Source organism: Sceloporus occidentalis, unplaced genomic scaffold, assembly GCF_023333645.1.
Source record: "Sceloporus occidentalis isolate IW3139 unplaced genomic scaffold, rSceOcc1.0.p SCAF_9, whole genome shotgun sequence".
Classification (NCBI taxonomy): Eukaryota; Metazoa; Chordata; class Lepidosauria; order Squamata; family Phrynosomatidae; genus Sceloporus; species Sceloporus occidentalis.
The window spans coordinates 30415896-30440181 of record NW_028316989.1 but is presented as its reverse complement, the minus strand read 5'-3'; the positions used below and the strand labels follow the sequence as shown (position 1 = coordinate 30440181).

At 43.0% G+C, this 24286-nt stretch overlaps 1 protein-coding gene across 2 annotated transcripts; it reads left to right on the top strand.

Annotated features, from left to right (window-relative positions):
• Nucleotides 1-950: 950 nt before the first annotated feature.
• On the top strand, nt 951-24286 carry SNUPN (snurportin 1). 2 transcript variants are annotated; one of them, XM_089538459.1, is made up of 9 exons: nt 1123-1203; nt 1892-2057; nt 6045-6198; nt 10372-10476; nt 12664-12760; nt 13146-13243; nt 13894-13971; nt 14820-14900; nt 23353-24286. In XM_089538459.1, exons 2-9 carry the CDS (start codon nt 1900-1902, stop codon nt 23680-23682), a joined length of 1101 nt encoding a protein of 366 aa, XP_089394585.1. In that variant the 5' UTR covers nt 1123-1203; nt 1892-1899; the 3' UTR covers nt 23683-24286. The 2 variants fall into 2 exon arrangements, with proteins under 2 accessions (XP_089394584.1, XP_089394585.1); XM_089538458.1 differs by lacking the exon at nt 1892-2057 and having other exon boundaries at nt 951-1203; nt 6049-6198.

The following is a 24286-nucleotide window of genomic DNA, read 5'->3' as shown; positions in this document are numbered from 1 at the left end:
CTCCTCCGTCGCTCAGCCTTCTCAGCCAAGGAGAAGTCCAAGCAGAGGAGGAAGAGGAGGATGGGCAAAGCTCCTCTGCTCTTGGCTTTCCTGGCAAAGGAAAAGGTGGAGGACAAAATTAATATTAATGATTGCTAATAAATAATATTTAATAATTATTATTAGGATGAGGGACACCTAGCTTGACAAGAGTGCATGCGAAAGGGATCTAGGAGTCCAAGTAGACCACAAGTTGAACATGAGCCAACAGTGTGATGCGGCAGCTAACAAGGCCAATGCGATCCTAGGCTGCATCAATAGAAGAACAGTGTCTAGCTCAAGGGAAGTCATAGCGCCACTCTATTCTGCTCTGGATTAATGGGCACCACAATTCAAAATGGAGGTGGACAAACTGGAGCGTGTCCAGAGGAATGTGACCAAAGTGGCGGTGGGTTTGGAAACCATGCCTTATGAGGAGAGACTTAGGGAGTCATTCCATTCATTCTTTCATTTGATTAGTATTTAATTAAAAGCCTTTTGATGGGCAGCCATCAAAGAACTGGAAAAAGGACTGAAGAGCAAAGGCAACTATGCACTAAAGACAGAAAGAGTGAGGCGATGAAATGCGCATGCGCTTCCTGAAAGGCGGGGGAAGAGACGGGGATGGAATGCGCATGCTCCTCCCGAAAGGCGGGGGAGAGACGGGGGATGGCATGCGAATGCGCCTCCTAGAAGGACGGGGAAGATGGGTGGTGAAATGCGCATGCGCTTCTTGAAATGGGGGCGAGAGAGACGGAGGATGAAATGCGCATGCGCGTTCTCAAAGGCGCTGGAGAAAGAGGTGATAACATTCTCTTGCTCAAGGGAAGGGGAGAAAGAGCTGATGAGCGATGACCTGCGCATGCGCCACTACAAGGGGGCGATGACATGCGCATGCGCCTCCTCATAGGAAGGGTGATAATATGCGCATGCGCCCACTCAAGGCAGGGAGGAGAATGGGCGTCTTCCAGGGAAGCGGAGAAAGAGAGAGGCTATAATATGCGCATGCGCTTCTTCAAGAGCGGAGGAAAGAGTCGGGGTTGTGTTCAACTGTTCATTCGTCTTCCTTGTGACGTCATTTCGAGCGACGAGAGAGAGAGTCTGAGTGGCGCTGGTGTGACGAAAGCAGCGAGAACGTTTCCGTTGTTCGTCCGCGGGTTCGAGTCCGGAGAGGGGCGGTTGCGGGTGAGTCGGAAAAGTGGGGAAAGCTTTTATTATATGAGCAACGGTTCGTCAGTCATTATTCCTCTCTCTGTATCCCCTCACAGACTCCGGCGCCACATCCCTTGCGTCCTGGGACGACAAGGCAGCGGTGCCTCTGAGCATGTGCAGAGTTTGTTTCCTCCCCTCCTTGTGCTGGGGCCTAAACGAACTGCCAGACATCCCAGCTCCTGTGAAACTCTGTGTCTGGGAGCAGCCACCATTTAGGGCAGGGATTGAGGGGCCTAAATGCCACAAGGTCTCTCTACGTGTTATTATTATCGTTATCATTATTATTATTATTATGGCATCTGTGTGAGGAAGTTGGCTTAAGTCTAGGAAAGCTGCTACTGCTGCTGCCAACTTCTTTCCTCACAGAGTCTCAAAGGTGCTGCAAGATCTCTCTACATTATCATCATCATCATCATCATCATTGTTATTATAGTCTATGAACTCTCACGCTGCCAACTTCTTTCCTTCAGTCAGTCTCAAAGGGGCTACAAGATCTCTCTATACCATCATCATCACCATCACCATCATCCTTATAGCCTAGGAAAGCTCCTGCTGCCAACGTCTTTCTCCCAGTGAGCCTCAAGGGTGCTGCAAGACCTCTCTCCGGCTCTACCTCCGAATGCTACCGCTTTGTTCCTCTTTCTTCCTTGCCTCCTCGCAGGATCCGAAATGGAGGAGCTGAGCCAAGCCCTGGCCTCCAGCTTCGCCATCTCCCAAGACCTCAACAGCCCAGCCGCCCCTCACCCCCGCCTGGCCCAGTACAAGTCCAAGTACAGCTCCTTGGAGCAAGCGGAGAGGAGGAGGAGGCACCTTGAGCTCCAGAAGACGTAAGGCCAGGGAGGCAGGCCTGCTTCAACCCCAAGGGCTGCGTTTCAGAGAAGGCGGAGGGAGGCATAGTCCAGTGGTGGGTGGTAATGCCAAAGGACCAAAGTAACTGGGTTTATCAGGCTCTGTGGCCGTGATCTAGAAGAGTTTATTCCTGACGCTTCACCAGCATCTGTGGCTGGCATCTTCAGAGGATGCTGGCATGGAAGAGAGTTGGGTACATACATACATATATATACACACACACACACACACTGTGTGATTCTATGTTGTGAGGAGAGATTTCCATGTCAATCTGTGTATTGTTCTCTTGTTGAATGGCAAGGCCTCAGGGTGGGATGATATCCAAAGAGGATTTGTGTCTGCTTTAATCGGTGATCATTGTCTTCTAGGAATCCTCCTGACTCTGGGTGGCTTTCCATTTGCCTTTACTGAGTCCTAGTTGTGCTGTTTTTTTCAGGACTGGTGGCCAAATTCTGTTCACTTCAAAGGTTTCTTCTTTCCTGTTGAAGTTGTCCAAGTGTTTGTGGATTTCAGTGGCTTCCCTGTGCATCCTGACATGGTAGCGGTTGGCATGGTCCAGTGTTTTCAAACAGCGTTTTAGACCCAGGATGCTTTATAACATGTTCTGCTACATTCTCTGAAGATGCCAGCCATAGATGCTGGCGAAACGTCAGGAATAAACTCTTCTAGAACATGGCCACAGAGCCCCAAAAACCCACAAAAAACTATGTTTTGCTGATTTTCCTGGCTGGCCCAGTCTGCAGTGTCTCTCATGTTCCTTGATTCATATTTGAACACTGCGTTTGGTGGTCCCTATGGAGACTTGTCCACAGCTGCATGGCCTTTGATAAACTCCTGCGGCTGTGAGAGGGTCTCTCTTGTCCTTTGCTGACAGTAGCATTTGCTGGATTTTCTTGGTCAGTTTGTAAACCATTTGGAGGTTGTGTTTCCTCACCATGACTCCTTTGATGTATGGTAAAAATACCTTCCCTTTGGGAACCAACATATTTTAGCTGAAAGGTTTTGCCTCCAGAACCTAAACCTTGAGAGAGCCACTTGGTGTAGTTGTTTGAGTGTTGGAGATCTCTGGAGATCAGGGTTCGAGTCCCAGTTCGAGCTAAAAACCCATTGGACTTGACCTTGGGCAAGTCACACACTCTCAGCCTCAGAGTATGGCAAAAGCAAACCTCCTCTGGAGAAACTAGCCAAGAAACTCCTATGGTAGGTTGGCCTTTTGTTGTTGTCGTGTGCCATCAAGACGTTTCTGACTTATGACCACCCTAAGGGGAAGTTATAATGGCATTTTCTTGGCAAGCTTCTTCAGAGGAGGTTTGCCATTGCTACCTTCTGTGGCTGAGAGAGGACCACTTGCCCAAGTTCTTGAGCAACCTGTGGCAGGATATTAAGCACCACAACCTCTCTGGTTTCTCTGTCTTTTGAACTGAAATGCCACTTGCCCAAGGTCACTCAATGGGTTTACATGGCTGAGCAGGGATTCAAGCCCTGGTCTCCACAAAGTTGTAGTCGAAGACTCAAACCACTATGCCATGCTGGTCCTCCTCAAGGTTGCCATTAGTAAAAAATGACTTAGAGGCACACAGCAGCAACAACTAAACCTTGAAACAGTGTGATGTAGTTTTGGACTAGGAAACTGGGAGACCTGGTTTTGTATCCCCTCTTGGCCCACTTTGGGCAAGTCACACTCTCTCATCCCCAGAGGAGGACAAAGGCAATGGCCTTTTGAATAAATCTTTCCAACAAAATCCCATGATAGGGTTGCGATAAATCAGAAACGTCTTGAATGCACACAACAACAACAACAACAACTGAGCCTTGGGAGAAGTGGTGAGGAGAAAAATAGCAGAAGGTGGGAAACCACGAAAGGATGGTGTAGTGGGAAAGAGAGCATAGTCTTTGGGGGGATTCCAGAAAACCACATTCAATCCCATTGTGTGTGTATGTCCCTTCAAGTCTCCTGTTGTCTTATGGCAGTCCCATGAATTTCATAGGGTTTTCATAGGCAAGGATAAAACCTTTTCTGATGACAAGTGAAACATTAAACAACTTAAAATGCCTATTATATAATAAGACATCCAAAACGGGACTGAAAGAAAGTTATATGTTCAGTGTTTTAGTCATAACATTTTCTGAATGGAGACTGGTCTCTGCTTTGTTACTACTGAATGCATTTCCAGTAAGGTACTTGGTTTAACGTCTAGGAAACAACTTAAAGCGGTGTTTCCAGACTTGGGTCCTCCAAGTGTTTGGGACCTCAGTTCCCAGAAGCCCCAGCCAGGAATTTTGGGAGCTAAAGTCCAAAACATCTGGATGACCAAAGTTTGGGGATCACTGGCTTAAGGTATAGATAGGGATGATGAGGGGAAAGTCTGTGCGCCTTTCAAGTGTCACAGTCCTCAGCCATTTGGAACTTGTTCCGATTACAGTACACTGCATAACTCAAAAGCTTGCACAAAGTCATCTAATGATTGTGGGTCCTATTGATGCTCTGGCATTTGCTCTAAGCATATATAATCTTGTAATTCTCACAACAACCTTGTAAGGTAGGCAAGTGCTGCCATTGCCATAATACAGATGAGAGAACCAAACTTGAAAGAAGGTCTCATTTGGATCTCAATCTCTTACCTGCTATACTGCAATGGCTTGAATAAGAGTCTTGGAATTGTTTTACGCCCGTTTTGCACAATCGTTTCAAGAAAGCAATAAACCCATTCTCAGATTCTTAGAAGATGACATTTTTTTCCAGCTCTCATTTGTATATCTAAATCCACCCACGTTTTGGCAGGCGTCATTGGATATTAAATACAGAACATTAATTTCTTTGGGGCTTTAGAGATCATAGCTCAGGGAACAACACTCCTTCTTTCTTGAACAAAGATATTTATTTAGCACTGAGGTTTTCCAAAAAGTGTGGGAGAGTATGTTCTAATGACAGTATGTTCTAAAACAAGTTGCTTCTCATGTCCTTAAGTCCTCTCCTTTTCCCTAACAATAACCCTTTGAGGGTCAATGGTTATGGCCTTTCTTAATTGTTGTAATATTTTGCTTATTTTACCCATTTAAGAAAGAAAATACCCTGCGGCTATTTTTCAGAGACAGCTAAAATAGTCTCTTTTAGACTCTGAAGAAGCGTGCAGTGGTCCACAAAAGCTTATGCTGAAATAAATCCGTTAGGTCTTGACGTTTCCATTAGACCACTTCTTCTTTCCTTTTTATTGAAACAGATTTGCAAATTCGTCTACCAATATAAAACAAAAGCTTATGTAAAAATAAATGAAACACAGTTGTAATACGGAAAGAACAAAAGTAAACTCAGTAGTATCAGATCACTCTGACAAGCCATCCAAAGGCAAAAGCTATTGTCGCCGAACATTTGGAAAAGTTCACGCAAAAGCTACATTTGTTTGTTTTGAACAATTCCCAAAATCTCTGAAAGTTGTCATCCAGAAAAGTAGCTTCACCCAGTTTTGGAGGGAGGTCTGAAACCAGGCTTGTTACACACCTTAAAGTCAACCCTGACTTATGAAGACTCTATCATAGGAATTTTATGGTGAGATTTATTCAGAGGAGATGTGCCATTACCTTCCTCTGAGGCTGAGAGAGTGGGACTTGCTCAAGGTTGCTACGGCTGAGTGGTCAATTTGAATGAAATGGTCAATCAATGAACAGAAACGGAAAAGTGAGTGGGAGAGGTTTAACATGTTAAGCTAAATAAATTATTATTATTATAAACATGGACTAGGACACTAGAGATCAGGGTTCAAATGTTTATAATAATAATAATTTATTTAGCTTAACATGTTAAACCTCTCCCACTCACTTTTCCGTTTCTGTTCATTGATTGACCATTTCATTCAAATTGACCATTCATCCAGCCTCCTTTCCTTTGGGGTTTTTCATGCCGGCTAAAGATGGGGAGGGACATAACAAATGTTTTTGTTTTTATCTCTCCCCCACCACATGTCAAGTAAGCGATTGGACTATATAAACCATGCTAGGAGATTGGCAGAGGATGACTGGACAGGAACGGATGAGGAGGAAGAGAAGGACACTCTGGAGGCAGAGATGGAAGACATGGAAGTAGAGATTCAGAAGAGGTTACCAAAGCGGTATGCCAACCAGGTGAGTGGGGCTTGGAGAAACTGCTGCAAAGGCCTGCTCTTGAAACATAGCCAATCTTTATTGCTTTCACTTTATTAGTATTAGTGCTCACTTGCCTGCATGTGTATATGTTCTATTTTATGCAAATAATATTAATAAATGTAATTATTTGTGTAAATAATATGATTGAACGTCTGCAGTTCTTGAGCAACCTGTGGCAGGATATTAATACACCACAACCCCTCTGATTTCTCTGTCTTGGCAACTGGAAAAAGAAATTATGTATTTTAGTGATTAATTGCGAATCTAAAACAAATGTTATCAACATGGTTTATGTGTGTGTTTTGAATAGCCTATTATTTGTTTATATATTTATTTATGCCTTATCTTTTCTCGTAAGAGCTTAGGGAACGGTCTGCATGAAATGTGGCTCTGTTAACATCATGAATTAGAAATACCTAAAAATCACAACTTGAAAAATGTTTTTAAAAATAGATAACTACTGAAATCTAATAAAAGCAATTTAGAGAAGCTGCAGTAAAACATACACACACCTATCAATGGTTGCTTATTCCCCCAAAACCTATACAGACAGATCTATTTTTAATTGACACCTGAAAGAAAACCATTCATCTAACAGAGGGAGTTTTATACATGGTGCTAGACATCATCATCATCATCATTATTATTATTAAGCTTTATTTGTATAGCACTAAATTTACACAGCGCTGTACATACAAGATAGACAATAGGTGTTGTTTGATTTTTCTCTCTTGCAGTTTGATGGGTCATGACTATGATACTAATTTGGAAACATATTTTAAAAAACCCAGAAAGTTGTGTTTGTGGGTGTTTGTTAATTCGTTCAACTGGGCTGTATTTTACACTGTTTATCAATGGGGAAAAGGTACTGTACATCTGATGGTATACTTTATTCACATGCGTAAGCTTTTGAGTTGGAAAATAATCTGTGATTAAAATTGCACTCGCATGGAGAAAGCTGAATTAGAGCTCCAAAACATAGTTAGATTACAATTCCCAGAATCTGATGTGAAATCGAATTCCCAGAATCCCCCAGCCATCTGAGAGAGCCTGGGTGTTGTAATCCAAACAAGTTACATTTTCACTTACAATATAGGACTTGTAATTCTTTAGCTTGTTTTCTGTTAGTTCCTTTGCTTTATTCAGTCACATCCTTATTCTTTTCTGCTTGTATTGTGCTTCCCAACTTTATCATTCAGTTCCAGTTTCCTCTCATTTCATGCTTATTTTTCTACACTCCCATTTTGTTTTCAGGGGGAGTATGTTAGTCCATTGCAGCCCTCCAAGGTCTCTTGGCCGACTAATGCCTTCCGCAGAATGCCATTATTATCACCAGCAAAATTATCCTCATTATTATTATGATTTTAGAAAACAAGCAATGCATTCCCCCAGAAAAGAAAGTCGGTCTCTTATATGTTTTATCCTCCGTTTCCTCCAGCCTAGCTCCATCAATAATTTCAAGGAGATCCACAGCGTTTTCTCTAAGTAACAAAGTCTTTTATGTTTGAAAGACATCCAAAACTATCAGAGGGCAGAAATATATGGAGCAAGTGGAACTGTGATGAATCTCCCTCCTGGACTTCTTAAATTGATCACACCCAAGATCAAAGCTCAGCAACAAAACCTATTTTATTCATTTGCCTAGATTTCTGGGAGAAATACCCATCCGTGTTTCCTTTTTGCCACTTTCCACTTGTCTTGTAAAGACGCGTTTCAGTATTATCTCAGAAACAGGTGTCATGGGTGCAGACTCATTGTTATTGCGGCCCGGCAGCTGTAAAAAATCACTGAACAAGGTTGTTCTTATCAGTTCACAGGGACTTATCATCCAAGGAGGCCTTTTTTCTTGGATCATAACCAAATGCCAAGGTCTTTTGCAAAGCACGAGTGGTGTCCTAACTTCTGCAGTGATTGCCCACAGCTGGGTTTCTCAATTTCTCATCCATTTTATTTTATCATAGCTGCTCCAGAGTTGGCCCAGTCTGTCAGGTCTTTTGACAAAGCATTATCAGGAAATTGGAACCATATGGACCTGCCTCATACTGAGTCAAGCGTTGGGACTTTGCGTTCCATTTGTGGGCCTTCAAAGGATGTTGGACTGAGGTTGTTGCAGCCAGGAGAGGGACAAAACAAAGATACTGCTCCCCCAATAAAAGTTCTGTCCTCACAATGGAATTTTCTTTCAGTACTCAAATTTCTAGCATCGCAGTAACTTAAAACATCAGCTGAGCATTTAGAAATAGAATTTAGGCATTTAAAGAAAAGGGGTTGGCAAAATGACCAAAGGAATATGCACACAGAAGACTTCTAGGTGTGAACAATTTTCAATGTCTCATTCTCTGCAATGCTAGAAATTTAGAGAAAGAAGGAAAAATTCATTTGGGGACATTCTTTTTTGGGGGGCTCATTTTGCCCCCTCACCATAGGTACACTCTTGCATTGGATTACAGCTCCCATTATGCTTCAGCATGACAGTTTTCCCCCGCTCTTGTGGGTTAAAGACAGAGATCTTCTTTTTCAGCCAAACCTGGATCTCCCAGAGATTGAACCTGAGTCCTAGATGCAAAGGGTATGCTTTACCATGGAGCTATAGCAAGAGTGGCCTTCTCAGATCACTCTTGTTTGCTAATGTATTTTTACTAGAACTCCAGAATCAGCAAAAGATATAAAATCTATTGTTATAAGAATTATGAGTCTAAGGACTTGATTTAAGTACAAGTGATCTCATGAGAATCCACATGACAATCTACTTCTGTCTAACCCAAGCCTTTCAGCCAGAGGTTGGAAAAGTTACTTTTGGGGACTGCAGGGTGCAGATATCCCAGCCAGTGTGAGCATTGACCATGCTATTGGAGGATTTGGGGTGTTACAATCCAAAATAACTTTACCAAGCAATGCTTTCAGCAATATAATAATAATGATAATAATAATTTTATTTGTATACCGCTTTTCCGTCTGATCAAAGCGGTTCACAGCACCATGCAATACAATACAAAACAGTACAATAATCAAGCAATACAATATAATATCAGTTACATCAGCAATATTACACAGTTCAATAAAAATCTCATAGCAAATACAAATCAATTTAAAAACAATCGGTTGTGGTTGGCTATCCAGGTCTTAATTAGCGTAATCTATCTCTAAAGAGAATCAGGGGGTATGCTATCTGAAAAAGATGCGTTTTCAAAGCCTTCTTGAAGGCTTCCAGCATGGAACATAGCCGGATCTTTTCAGGGAGAGAATTCCAATGAGCAGGAGCTGTCGCCGTGTAGGCTCTCTGATAAGTTTTTACTCATTTTATCCTGGGGTATTCAAGTAAATATGTCCCAGATGTTTTGAAGGTGCGGGGGGGATTATGTAGGGAGAGGCGCTCCCTCAAGTAGCTCGGCCCCAAGCCATGTAGGGCTTTAAAGGTAACGACCAACACTTTGTATTGCGCCCGGAAGCTAATAGGCAGCCAGTGGAGAGATTTTAATATAGGTGTTATATGGTCCGATCTACGGGTACCCGTGACCAATCTGGCTGCGGCGTTCTGAACTAACTGAAGCTTCCGAACCTGGTACAAAGGTAGCCCCATGTAGAGCGCATTACAGAATATACACAATATAAGTTAGCAAAGAGGAAAGTCATTTTGCTCACTGCTGACATAAGGACTTTTCTGTCAACTTTGCAAAAGAGTTTCACAAAGTAAGGTGTTGACTTGTATCTCTCATTTTAGACCGGCGTTTGGGACCTGAGCACCTAGGGCCAACGCTATATCCCCTTCCTCATGACACAGTGATTTGATGGTGTCTTAACTTTTGTACACGCTTTTCCCCATTCTAAAGATTAAAATGTCTATCCTAAGGCTCTGATACTGGCATTAAAGTTGTTAAACTATAATATACTGGTCTTGGGGAGTCATATAGTCCCCAAATGTCATCTTTTGAACCTACCCTGTACCTAAAATGATGTATGAACTTGCCGCCTATGGCCCCTAGAGGGTGCAAGGAGCCTTGTCTCAGTTTGAATTGAGTGGGCCATATTGAGACCTGGGGGGCCACATGCAACCCACGGGCCTTACTTCATTTGCCGCTGGTCTAGACCTTCACAGTTTGCTGTGTGTCACGTAACATCTCCTCTTTCCTCTTTCCATATCCCTGACAACAGCTCATGCTTTCTGAATGGCTGATTGACGTCCCCCAAGATTTGGTACAGGACTGGCTGTTGGTGGTGTGCCCTGTGGGAAAGAGGGCACTTATTGTGGCATCGAAGGTAAGCGGTTGTGGCTTGTGCCTTGACACTAGCCAGCCGGATGGCCAGCCCAAGAAGAGGCTTTATCTGATTAGTTTGTCAGCCAGCTTCCTGCAGCTTTCTGAGAATTACCCTTTTTCTCTAGAAAGAGGCAGCCTCTTCACTGTTAGCGGTTCAGCCTTCTAGGATGAACAGCCTGTTTTGCACATTTCTATTCTGTGCTTCATTTTTCCTCACATTTGTTTTGGCAGATGAGGGGCTTTTTAATACTTGGTTTATTAATATGCAAACCTGGCCACTCGACATGAGTTTCTGGGAAGGTTAACACTGAATCCCTTGCATGGGAGCTGGGGTTTATTATTGGTGTGCTTTTAAATTTTAAAAAATGTAATGTTGGTTATGATTAAAAGGCAAACCAACAGCACTTCCCACACATTTGTCCTGTATCCAAGAAGGATGCCGTTCATCACTGAAGATAAGATATTTATTGAAGCGATTAATAAGCAGAACTTTAAAAATATGTATCAAAAGCAAAATGTTTTGGCTTCTGCCTTCAGTTGCCAAGGATGAAACAGAGCTGTTGGACAAAAGGGAAAATTTTTGGATTTATAGACTAAAAATTCTTTAACAGCACATGAGTACAACTTAGTGGATAATACTCTCATCCAGTAATAGTGTTCATAACATTGTGTTCTCAACTGTTGCTTAGTTTACAGCTCAGTTTCATCTTTGGCAGTTGAAGACAACAGAAGCCACAACATTTTGCTCTTGATATATATTTTTTAAGTTCTGCTTGTTTAATCTGTCTCCTCCACTCTCTGTGTCTATATATATATTTATGGAAATACAGGATGAGTCTCTCTTATCTGGAATTCTGAAATCTGCAATACACAGCAGATATTAAAAATTGTAGGTGTGAACATTTTTCAGTGTCCTATTCTCTACAGTGCTACAAATTTAGTATCCCTTATCTGAAAATCCGAAATGCTCCAAAATCCAAAAGTTTTTTTCATTTGTGGCTGAGATAGCGGCACCTTTGCTTTCTGATGGTTCAACATATACAAACTTTGATTCATACAAAAAATTATTTAAAATGTAGTGCAGAAAATTACCTTCAGGCTATGTGTATAATGTGTAAATGAAACAAATCAGTTTTGTGTTCAGACTTAGGTCCCATCTCCAAGTCATCTCATTATGTATGTACAATTGGCCCTCCGTTTTTGTGGGGATCCGTTCCAGAGGGGCCCCCCATGCGAAAATGAAGGCTTGCGCAGATTCAAGCCCCATAGGCTTGAATGGGGCGTGTGCCTGTGCGTGCGTCCCATTGAAAATAGCAGAAGCCGCCCCTCTGTGCATTTTCAAGGGCACGGATCCCAGATCAATGAATTAGGAGGGGAGACTATATATGCAAAAATAAGTATTCCAAAATAATAATTAAAAAAAAAACACCACCACCCCAAAAAATCCAAAACACCTCTGTTCTCAAGAATTTTGAATAAGGGGGACTCCGCCTATACAGTTATTCATGTTAACGTTTAAGTCCAGTTATATTATTTCTTTGCACACACTCCCTTGGAGTGGAGTGGAGTCTCCTTCCTTGGAGGTCTTTAAACAGAGGCTGGATAGCCATCCGTTGGGAATGCTTTGATTGAGATTTCCTGCATGGCAGGGGGGTTGGACTAGATAGCCCTTGTGGTTTATTCTATGCTTCTGTGGTAGAAAGGGGACATATAATTCGAGTAAGTAAATAAATGAGTTGTTTTTAAAATCATTCACCTCATATTCTTAATGACTGTTATTAGCCATTACGGATGACTCCATTAATTTTGTCTCATTTGTTCCTTTAAAAATAAAAAGTAGCCAATCACAAGTACTGACCCCTAATTCCCCTGCGCAATAGTTCTGCCACCTCGACAGCTTCATTAAAGTTCACAATGCAATTTAGAGCAGATTTGCTGCCTCCCTACACACACACAGGTGCAGGGTCCTCCAACCCGTTACATATTGATTTTCCAGACTAAAACGGCTATGTCTTTGAATTCTACCACCATTGATCCAGTTATTAATTCTTTGTGGGAGGGGTCCTTTGTGGTGTGTTCCTATGCAAACACACTCGCATGCACTGACTTCCCCTGCAAGCTAGAATGCACCATCTAGGCTGTAACTCTGCAATACAAAAATGACTTCCTTGTTCTCCTTCTCTTACAGGGTTCCACTGCAGCTTACACCAAGAGCGGCTTCTGTGTCAATCGATTCCCATCTCTCCTGCCAGGGGGCAACCGCCGCAATTCAGCAGCTGGAAAAGGTTATTGTTGCTGTTGTTAATCTGGATCAGTATGAAAGCTGAATGAAATTTGGGGTTGGGGGAGGCAGGCAGTGTATTTATCCCCATATCTGAGATGGCAAGCCCGCTCGGAACAGATCTTACCAAGAAGACCCCATGATAGGGTAGCCATAAGTCAGAAAGGGCTCGACGGGAGCCATCAACAACAAATCAGTAACGGTGCCTTAGGCAAAGTATTTTGTCCTCCTAGAATAGAGCAAAACCTATGCAAAAAAAAAACCTGGGATACTACAAAATCCCAGAGGGCCAGATTAGCTGGAGAGGCCTTGGTACCCAATCTCTGTCCTAGAAGGTTTGCTTGAAGCCAAATATGTGAGTTTATCTCTTTCCTCATCGTTGTGTTCAGACTATACGATCCTGGACTGCATCTTCAATGAGGCCAAGCAGACATACTACATCCTTGACGTGATGTGCTGGCGGGGACACCCCGTGTACGACTGCCAGGTAATGGCATCTCTCCACTCCTGCAACCACTGTGCACGTCCTTTGTCCATGTTTCTTTGTTTCTTTCCTTGATGATGATGCTCCCATGTGTTTGTTTTAAACCTGCCTGGGAGGGCCATCCTTACAGCAAAACGGTCCCACGCCACTGGGGCAAATGGCTGTGTAGAAATACTCTCTGTGCAGAAAAGTCTGTTTTCTGTGCGGAACACAATTTTGTGCAGAATACATCTTGAACTGGAAATAGGTTTTGAAAGCTGTGCAGTTTTCAAAGTCTTTCTCACAGCGGGAAGAAAATTGTTAAACCTGTTGTTTCCTTCTAAAAGCATTATATCCCTATAGGAGAGTCTCATTCCCGCCCCCAGGAAACCAGAGACAGAATATTCCATTGAGTATTGTTGGCCTGTAGCTCCCATCATTCCTAACCAGCAGCTCTGCTGGGTGGGGCTACTGGGAACCAAACCAAACTCCAAAATATCTGGAGGTTACCACTTTGGGGGTTTTACTGCCATGCCAAAGCAATAACATATGAAGTGGACAGAATTGTGGTGATGTTTTCCAAGTTTAAGAAGACTGGATGTACAGAGACAGGGCAAAGGGGCTGCTCAGAAGTTGTCCTCTGTTGTTGTTATTGTCTATTCTCTCTTCGGCAGACGGATTTCCGATTCTACTGGCTCCAATCGAAAATGCAAGAGGAGGAAGGTTTGGGGGAGAAAAGTCGCCTTAATCCTGTAAGTCCCCTCTTCATACCCATCTCCCCAACATAAATGGTGTAAATCAGCATTTTCCAACTTGGCACACTCCACATTTGTTGGACAATAACTGTTATAACTACCATCATCCCTGGGCAGCACATTCAGTCAGCATGGTGTCTGGGGGTGCTGGGAGTTTCAGTCCAGCCTATTTATTAGTCAGGGCATGCAGGTTGTGATGTGAGGGGTTAATTGAGCTCATGCTTGTGATCCCTGCAAGTGGAAGTATCCTAAAGTGAAACAATATTGCCTCTCGGATGTAAACCGAACCTTCCGGAAGTTTCCATCAGGTACCACTCTCCCCACGGCGGATGGCTGCGTGTGTGGTATTAGCTGACTTCATTGTTGCTTTTAACCTTCCTGTTACAAATAGAGATGTAAACGGAAACTGATGAGCTATCTTTGCTCCCCAGGGACAGGTATATTTTTTCCATAAAGGGAATAAAACTAGCTATAGAAGAATCTTGTTGGCATTCAGTGAATCAGGAATGGGTAAAGTGCAGGCCTAGGGCCATATGCATCCCCTGTCGTTCCCCCTCTACACACACACACACACACACACACACACACACACACACACACACACACACACAACTGTTTTCACAGGCCTTGACTTCTCCAGATCTCCCTCTTCCTTTCACAGCTGCCCCTTTCCAGTTCTTATGTCCCTTCAAATCATTTCCTTCTTATGGTGACCCTAAGGCAAACCTATGATAAGGATTTCAATGACCAAGCAGGGATTCAAATCCTGGTCTCCCCGCCGAACTAATGGAAGTGTTAATCTTCTGGTTAATCTGACCTAATTTTCCTCTTTTTCCTCCCTTTAGTTTAAGTTTGTGGGGTTGCAGAGTTATTCCTGTGCACCAGAAAGCCTGTGTGAAGTTTTGAGCACAGATTTCCCTTTTGAGGTAAGCAGACATCTCTCAAAACAAACCTCTCTTTTGCCTAAAGCTCTGAGACTTGCATGGAAACAGAGAAGTTCTCTTGGTGCAAAAGGCCATCCAGTCTTGGAGAGTAAGAGGTCCCGATGGGATGGGGACGGAATTCTGTTTTCAGCCATTTTTTGGTCAGTGACTTGGAATCGCTGTCAAATATTTGAGAAGTGGGGCACAAGTTTTATTTGCTTGGGCAAACTGGCACAGTACAGAAAGTCAGGGATCCTGGCTTTTCATATATGAGGAGTGATTCCTTGGTCTCTCACTGAATTCTTTTTCATGTCTACCTGGCAATGTCAGAGTTTGAGCCTGCAACCTTTTTGCTTGCTGTGTAGGCTCTCCTTCCCACAAAGTGTTTGAAAACCAATGTGATATACTGTTTAGAGCACTGGGCTAGGATATGGAAGGTCTGAGTTCAGGTTCTTGAGCTCCAAAGTTCACTAGGTGATCTTAGGGCAGTCACCATTTCTCACACTAACCAACCTAACAGGATTGCTCCTATGAGGAGGAGGAAGATAGACAGAAATACCACTTGATATTATAAGTAGTAATATCCTCCTCAAGAGCCAGCATTTTGTAGTGTAGGACTGTGATTCTGGAGATTGAGGTTCAAACTCCTATGGTAGTTTTGTCTCAGCTGAAGGCACGTAACAACAACTTATGGTGAACCCCATGAATTTCATAGAGTTTTCTTAGGCCAGGAATAAATCTGCCCTCCATATCCATGGAGTAAAGTATCCGTGGCTTGAACATACTCAAAATAATTATATAAATTCCTAAAAGCGAAGCTTGATTTTGCCATTTTACATAAGGCACAACATTTTACTATGCCATTGTGTTGAATGGGACTTGAGCATCCATGGATTTTGGTATCCATAGAAGGTCCTGGAACCAAACCCCAGTGGATACCAAGAGCCCACTGTACTCAGAGGTAGTTTTGCCATTTCCTTCCTCTCAAATATAGTATTTATTGTGGTCTCCTATCCATGTTCCAACCAGGGCTGATCCTTCTTAGCTTCCAAGATCAAACAGGATCTGGTACCTTGCTCCAAACTCACGTTGATGATGGAAGCAGAACTAGGTTTCAATCTTTAGGAACTATCTAGAGTTATGTTGGTTTGAATGTGATGCTGGGTCATAGTCCATAAGAAACAGAAGTGGGGGATTAATTTGTGGGGGAGAGTCAGAGCGAGGAGTGTGCCAAACCATAAGCCTCTCCCAGTCACTGAGCCTGGGTTATTTCTCTGGTCTGTCTGTCACTTTAATAAGATAGCAGAGTGACAGGTGATTAGAAAATGGCTGTACTGCAGAATTCAAATGCATTTATCAGTTGCATGTTGTCTTCCCAGGGTGTCTGGTATGCAAGGGCAGGAGTCTGGGATCTCTAATGACATTTTCAGCTCCTGCATCAAACTGCCGTTCCCAGCATTATTTGCAGGAAATCATCTTTCAGGCCTATTTAAATGTGCACAACAGTCTTTCAAAACAAATTGTATTGTGCTATAATTCATTATAAATTAGAATGAATGAATTATATTTTAATTAACTAATACTGTACAGTAATTAAATAACTCTTATTAATTGATAGTTCACAATTCACAATAATCCTGACCTTGCTAACTCATTGCCTGTTAATGCTGATGAGATGATAGGAGTTGCAGTTGAATGCCTGCCTGCTGGCTTAAAATAATGAATGTTACATTCTGATATACCTTAAAGGTGCTAGGTTGAGAGAGGTGAATGGAAAGGATATGGGGTAGGGATGATAGGAGTTGTAGTCTGACACATCTGGAGAAGGGCTAGGTTGGCCAAAGCTGCTGTTTAAGGCCTGTGGGGGTATCTGTCATAGGAAGGAAGGCACTAGGGATGGGGTGTGTGTTGTGTGCCTTCAAGTCATTTCTGACTTACGACAACCCTGTAATGGGGTTTTCTTAGTATTGTTCAAAGGAGGTTTGCCATTGCCTTTCCCTGAGGCTGAGAGAGTGTGACTCCCCCAGGGTCATTCAATGGGTTTCATGGCAGATATGAAGACTAGGAATCAAACCCTAGTCTTTAGAGTCATCATCTAACACCCAAACCACTATACCATACAGGGTTTCAAAATACCCATGTAGGAACTGGAGCATTTAGAGTAATCATGGTTCACTGAAGTCCTTCGTTTGCATCTTGACTGAATAGAGGCACTTCAGTCTTCCAGCTCTGTAGGTTAGGCCAGATGCAAAAGAGGATAGAGCTACTTTAGCAATCATGAAGGAACAAGGATTTCACCAGAACCATCCTGCAGATGACACTGGTGAAGCTCTCCTCTTTTGCACTTCAGGGGCAGTATGGAGACCTTCTGAGGCTATTCCAAACCTTGGTTCGCTCAGAGAGTGAACCGTTGATGCGAGTGCTTCCCAGTCAAAAATTCCCAGCCTGCATGCAGACAGTAACTTTAGCTTCCTTTCCTGATTAGGGTGGCGTCAGTGGCATGACTCAGTTTGCAAGGAGGCAGACGGGTGCATTAAATAAACACGAGCAGCTAGAGAAGATGGGAGTCATTTGGGCTCCAGGAATTTGCCTCTCTTTCACATCTCCCAGCTCTCCCACTGTCTTGGTTTTGTTCCCCTTCACATGCTGGAGACACAAAATGGGATGATGAGCGAGAGTCCTTTTCCTTTTGGAGTGGGATTCAGCTTATTAATTTTTGTTACAAATGAGGATAACCTATTTCTTTTTTTATTGATATTTCATATATGTATTACATTTCTGTCTCACCTTTTCTCTTAATTTTCTCAGAGTGGCCCTCTGGTACTCTGCTTCATTTTCACAACAGACCTGTGAGGTAGGTCAGGGTGAGACAGCGTATGTCATTGATCCAAAGTCACCCCATGTATTTTATGGTACCATGGGGACCAAAACCAAGATTTCCAGCAGTCCAACACTGAGTGCTACACCCCACTGGCTCCTTCTGTAAATGAAATGGGTTTTCAGTGCTGTGGCAAAAGGCAGTTCTGGTCTTCTCAAGGCTAGATATTTACAATCCTGGGAGAATTTCTCCAGTTTGCAGATGGTGTGCTTAGGAATTCTTGTTCCAAATTTTAATTTTTAAATGAAAAGAAAAAAGTGGTGTTCTCCACTGCGGTTCTGGTGAGTCTCCCTGGCGGCAATTTATTCCGAAAGTTCAGAAAGCAGATGGCAAAGATGATGTTGAAACAGATGACTTTGTGTGACTGGCGTCGGGCAGTTTTTATATATTGTATTGCTAAATAAAGTTTGGATTCTGCAAGGGCCAGGCTGGGTTGCTGAGTCTGGTTTTTAAGGAGGCAAAGGAACTTCCCAAAGTTCATCAATCTAGCTGGCTAAAAACATCTTCCACTGTTGGAGGCAGTCTATCTTAAGGATACCAGTTGCTGGGAGACTCAGTTGTTACCGGTTTCCCTGGGGGGCACCTGATTGACTATTGAGCAGAGAGAACACTGGGCTAGATCAGGCCTTTGCCTTTGTCCAGTATGGCTTTTGTCATGTTTTTAAACACTTTTAGAATAATGGGCATGAGAATTCGTGGATGAAAACACCTTTCTTCAGCATATACTGCATTCAAAGAAGTGGTTTTATATCCACAAAAGCTCACACTGAAATCAAAACCAGTTAGTCTTAAAGGTGCTGTTGCATTTTTTCTTCTCTTCTCCCCACTTCCTCTTTCTTTATGCTGCAAAGGAGCCAATGCGGTGTAGTGGTTTGAGCTTTGGACTAAAACTCTGGAGACCAGGGTTCGATTTCCAGCTTGGCCATGAAACAGTGACACTGGGCAAGTTACGTCCTCTCAGCCTCAGGGGAAGGCAATGGCAAAACATGTCTGAATAAATCTTGCCAAGAAAACCCCAAGATAGGGTGGCCATAAGAGGGAAAGGATTTGAAGGCACACAACAAGAGACTATTATGGCTACTTCTTTTAAAACTAATGCCACTATATTCTGCTCTGGTCAGGCCCCACCTGGAATATTGCGTCCAGTTCTGGGCACCACAATTTAAAAAGATGTGGAGGAACTGGAACATGTCCAAAGGAGAGCGACTAAAATGGTGAAGGGTCTGGAAGCCATGCCCTACAAGGAACGACTTAGGGAGCTGGGAATGCTTAGCCTGGAGAGGAGAAGGTTAAGAGGTGATATGACAGCCCTGTTTAAATATTTGAAGGGATGTCATATTGAGGAGGGAGCAAGCTTGTTTTCTGCTGCTTCAGACACTAGGACCCGGAACAATGGATGCAAACTGCAGGAAAAGAGATTCCACCTCAACATTAGGAGGAACTTCCTGACAGTAAGGGCTGTTCGACAGTGGAACACACTCCTTCCTCGGAGTGTAGTGGAGTCTCCCTCCTTGGAGGTCTTTAAACAGAGGCTGGATGGCCATCTGTCGGGGATGCTTTGATTTGATTTCCTGCATGGCAGGGGGTTGGACTGGATGGCCCTTGCAGTCTCTTTTAACTCTATTATTCTATGATTCTATGATTCTAATAATGTGTGTCAGAGAATTTGTGACACCCCGTAACTTGCTTCCCCAATCCAGTCATGTTCTAGAAGTGGGGGACTGCAACTCCCATCATCACCACCAGCCACCTGGCTGGGAGTGATAGGAGTTACAATCCCCCACCTCTGGACCTTCTTCCACCTTACAGTCTTTGTATGCAGGGAACCCCAGATTCAGCCCTTTGAATGCCGAAAACTCCAGATTCAGCGCTGTGAGACTTTTTTATCTGGCATGGTGGAAATTTGCCAGTCCTCAAGGTTGGCTCTTCCTGGGCTTCAAGATATCGACCCAAGCTGCTGCTGCTATTTTTCTTTTCATTCAAGGCTTTTCTGCCTGCTCAGTGCTTTTGAGGAAAGCTGATGCCACCCGTGAGGTAAAACAGCTGAGAGAACAGAGATGCTGGCAGTCAGTGTTGAAGCAACTGATACCTTGCATAGCCCATGCCTTTCTCATCGTAGTCTCTTTCCCATCACCATCACCATCATCCCCCTTGCCGCCGCCGCCTCCTCCTCCTCCTCAGCTTCCGGTACTTTTTCCCCCCAGTCATCAGTTCCTTGTGTGCAAATGGCCTTTTTAAAAGCCAGAGCTAATTTAGCTAAAAGCAAGGGCTGGAGACTTAGGAAGTCTCTTGCAGTGCCGGGGAAGGATGGGGGAGTGCATCTCTTTGTAAAAACTCTCCAACTCCCCCCTCTTTCCTCCTGCCTTGGAGACTATAGCAATAGGGACATCTTTTTTTACTGCCTGGATTTGGGGGGTGGGAGAGCCTTAAGTGGGAAGCAACTAACCCTGGGGGTGGCTTATGAGAACCAGCTGCAGCCTTTTGCAGAGGAAGCGATGACGTTGAGGCAAGGTCTGACTTCGATGGAGCGTGGAGTGGCCTTAATTCCCATTGATCGTGGGAGAAGGCTGGGCCTTGTGGGATTCATAAAAGAGTTTCTTTTTTTCTGCCTGCGAAGGAAGGGGGGGGTCTCCTTCCTCTCCCTCCCTCCCTATGAATCCCTTTTGGAGACACTGGTCTGGAAAAGGGTATTGTTTGGCCAGCAAAAGTGCAGAACCATCCAAACATGGGGCCAGAGCATCCCCCCTTTTAGCCTTTGGGGCTGGTTTTGCTTAGGAAGGGAAGGAAGGGGAGATGTCCCAAGGGTCTGCAAAATTGTTCTTGAGGTGGAGAAAGTTGACAGGGAGAGGGTTTTTTAAATCTTTTTATTGCTAAATAAAATAAAACAGATATTACTTACAAACCATAACTCTGCTTACACTAATCATTTAAATCATATCCAATTCAGTTTCCGTCATCTTCATCTTCTTAGACTTCCTTTGTGAAAAATCATACTATATAAAATATCTTCTTCCTTACTTTGTCCTGTATTTCTCCTAGTACTTAAAAACTTAATATTTCAGAGTCGGACACGAATTGACAACCTTGTCAAAGGAGAAACTTTTACCTTTTTATTATTATGGTTATTAAATAGGATCGCATAATAAGTTGCAGTATCACATAGTTGTATAAATCGCTTTCCAACCAATACATTAAGCTTTACATCCTTACAATATTAATTAATATTGTGTTGATCTTCATTACCTTTTTTAAAATTTCAGGGTACATGTATAATCTGATTCGTGTCTCCTTTGCCTACCTAGAAACCTCAGTTTCTCTAGCTTGTTCCCCCACCGTCACTACCTTGCTGTTTGTGTTTGTCTTTCAGTTGCTTAAATCTTGATTTGTATTTTTTTGTAATCTATAAAGTCGTGGTTTGTACCAATGGTGCCTTTCCCCCCTTCTTTTCTTCCCCAATTAAGTTAAAGAAGGGCTTTTTAAATTCTCCAAATACTTTCCCAGTACATTTACAATGGGTTGCCAAATTGCTTCAATTTTATTAATCAGTCTGTTGTTTATTAGCTGGGTCAACTTAAACATGATCCTGTAGTGCTTAATAGGCTGCATTGGGATAGGGAGAGATTTTTCTCTTTCATTCAAAACAGTAGAAGTCTAAAGGGTATTTTCTGAATTAAAAGAGTGTAGGATGCAAGACAGAGAAGATGCAGGACATCCCAAGAAACAGACTGATAACCCCAAAAGCTCATGCTAAAATAAATCAGTCAGTCTTAAAAGTGCTAGAATCACAGTGTTGGAAGAGACCTCAATTGCCATCCAGTCCAACCCCATTCTGCCATGCAGGAAATCCAAATCAAAGCATCCCTGACAGATGGCCATCCAATCTCTGTTTAAAAACCTCCAAGGAAGGGGACTCCGCTACACTCTGAGGGAGTTTGTTCTACTGTCAAACAGCCCTTACTGTCAGGAAGTTACTCCTAATGTTGAGGTGAAATCTCTTTTCCTGGAGCTTGCATCCATTGCTCTGGATCCTGTTCTCTGGAAACAGAACAGAAAACAAACTAGCTCCCTCCTCAATATGACATCCCTTCAAGTATTTAAACAGGGCTACTTTCCTCTTTGCCCTGCCTTTCTCTTTCATTTTTAGGGAAGACAGAAGGAAAAGTTACACGAAGCAGTTGTGTCGGAGTGCATCTGCACTGTAGAAATAATGCTTGGATACTGTATTATGCCATTTCTGGAGGGCTCCATTCCAATGTTCCTCTCTTCTTACTTGTTTTTTCCCTCCAACAATATTTTGGTAGCCTTTGGTCAGTGATAAATATTCTCAGGGTGCATCTACACTGTAGAAATAATGCAATTTGAGACCATTTCAACTGCTATCACACTTTTCAGTAAGGAATATTTTGATCTTGTTTCACAGTTATCTTCAACCCAGCAGGAAGCTTGACTTGGAAATAGTGTTTTTATTGGAGTACTTGTAAATAATTGAAGTTGCACCAATTCAATAGCATCCTCTTGCCTAACATCATTAACATCATGGCCTGGAAACATTACTCTGAAAGCTAATACATTAGAGTGACTTTGAAATGTAGTTTGCTGTCATTACTTGATTTTTTATTTTATTTTTACACACATACAAATATTTGGAAACATAATGCATTATTTTATTTGTTGACGGTCAGTTAGTAGTGCATTGATTTTCACTTTTTAAAATGTCATTTTAAAAAATACTAAAACTGGCCCTAAGTAATCCACATTGTTCCCCCACCTCAAGTTGCATGTTGAAGTAATAGGAAATGTACTTGTGATTCATAAATATTATGTTTTTGCACAGCAAGTAGCTATGATGTTGTTGCTGTTGTGTGCCTTCAAGTTGTTTCCAACTTAGGGTGACCCTAAGGCGAACCTATCCTGGGGTTTTCTTGGTAGCTTTCTTCAGAGGTGGCTTGCTATTGCCATCCTTTGAGGTTGAGAGAGTGTAGCTTGCCCAGAGTCACCCACTGGGTTTCCACGGCCAAGCTGGGATTTGAACTCTGGTCTCCAGAGCCATAGTCCAACACTTAAGCCACTACGCCATGCTGGATCTCTAGAAAGTAGCTCATTTTTTAAAAAAAGCAATGTTTTTACTTTCAACATGTTGCTTCCGTGGTTTGATTTAAATTTCAAGGAGCGGGAAGCCGAAAATACATTTGCGGCTTTGACTTTTGCAGATCTGTTTATGCACAGTTTTGATTAATATATTCTCTCTAGGAACCTCTAGTTCCTGCAGCGTGATTCTATTGTCATTGGGGGACCTAGACATTCCTAGAGAGAACACTTCTCTAGGGATTTGTAGGTCCTCCAGAACAATTCCATGTTCAACCTCTGGCAGATCTTGGCCATCGAATTGCCCTGGTGGACCGAGAGATTCCTAGAGAGGTTCTTGTGGAGTTTATTTGCGGTTTTTCCACTTTCACAGGAGTCTTGTGCCCCTAACCCCAGTAAATGTGGAGGGTCCTCTGTACTTCATTAACTAAGGCACACCTGAATAGTACTTAACCTGCTCTCCTCTCTCTTCTTCCTTGGTGACTACTACAGGTAGATGGTCTCCTCTTCTATCACAAGCAAAGTCACTACAACCCTGGCAGCACTCCACTAGTGGGTTGGCTTCGCCCCTACATGGTTTCAGATATCCTGGGTGTAGCTGTGCCCATTTGCCCACTCACCGCCAAGCCTGAGTATGCCAGGCACCAGTTGCAGCAAATCATTGAGCATAAGAAGAGTCAAAAAGAGACCGCCAATGAAGGTTCCCCCAACGTTAACTGGGCTGCCCAAGATGGCCGCTACGAACTGGAACACTTGTCTACACCTAAACCAGAAGGGTCTCCTTCATCATCGAGGGACGCTGGGAGCAAGATGGAGAATTAAGAAGACAGCCTGGCATTTCTCCATTCACTCCATGAAGATGGTCTCCAAGGTGGAGGTCATATTAACAGGAATGGCAGCTCTATTTTGAGGTGCTTTTAATAGAACGGGGGCAGCTTTCAGCCTGCTTTAACAGGTGGTGCCCATAACAGTATTAGGACCAAGGGTTTCAATGTAAAATCCTTACACACTGGTGGCCAAGTTTGTTAACAAACCACAGAGCAATCGGTGGAGACTTTGAAATCTGTAGAAGATGTCAGTTGACCTGCTCTAAACCAGGAGAAGCTTTTGAGGCTCCTCAAAGCCTAAGTTTCACAAGAAATAAGAATTTTTCAAAAAGAGGTGTTCTGTTGAAGGATGGGTGAATATAACAAGAATTTGGACACATTAGATTTGAGTAGCCACATATAGCCAAGACGTCACACCTTCTTTCACTTTGAAGTGGATCACTCTCACTTCCACCAAGCTGAGATTTGTATTCTTAATTCCTGAGGAAAGAGTTGCTTTCCATCTACAATTGTTGCACATTGGGTAATAATAGACGGATTGCTTTGTAATGTATGGGTTTTGGATGCACGAAATAAAGAACTTCTGAAAGAGCTGAAAA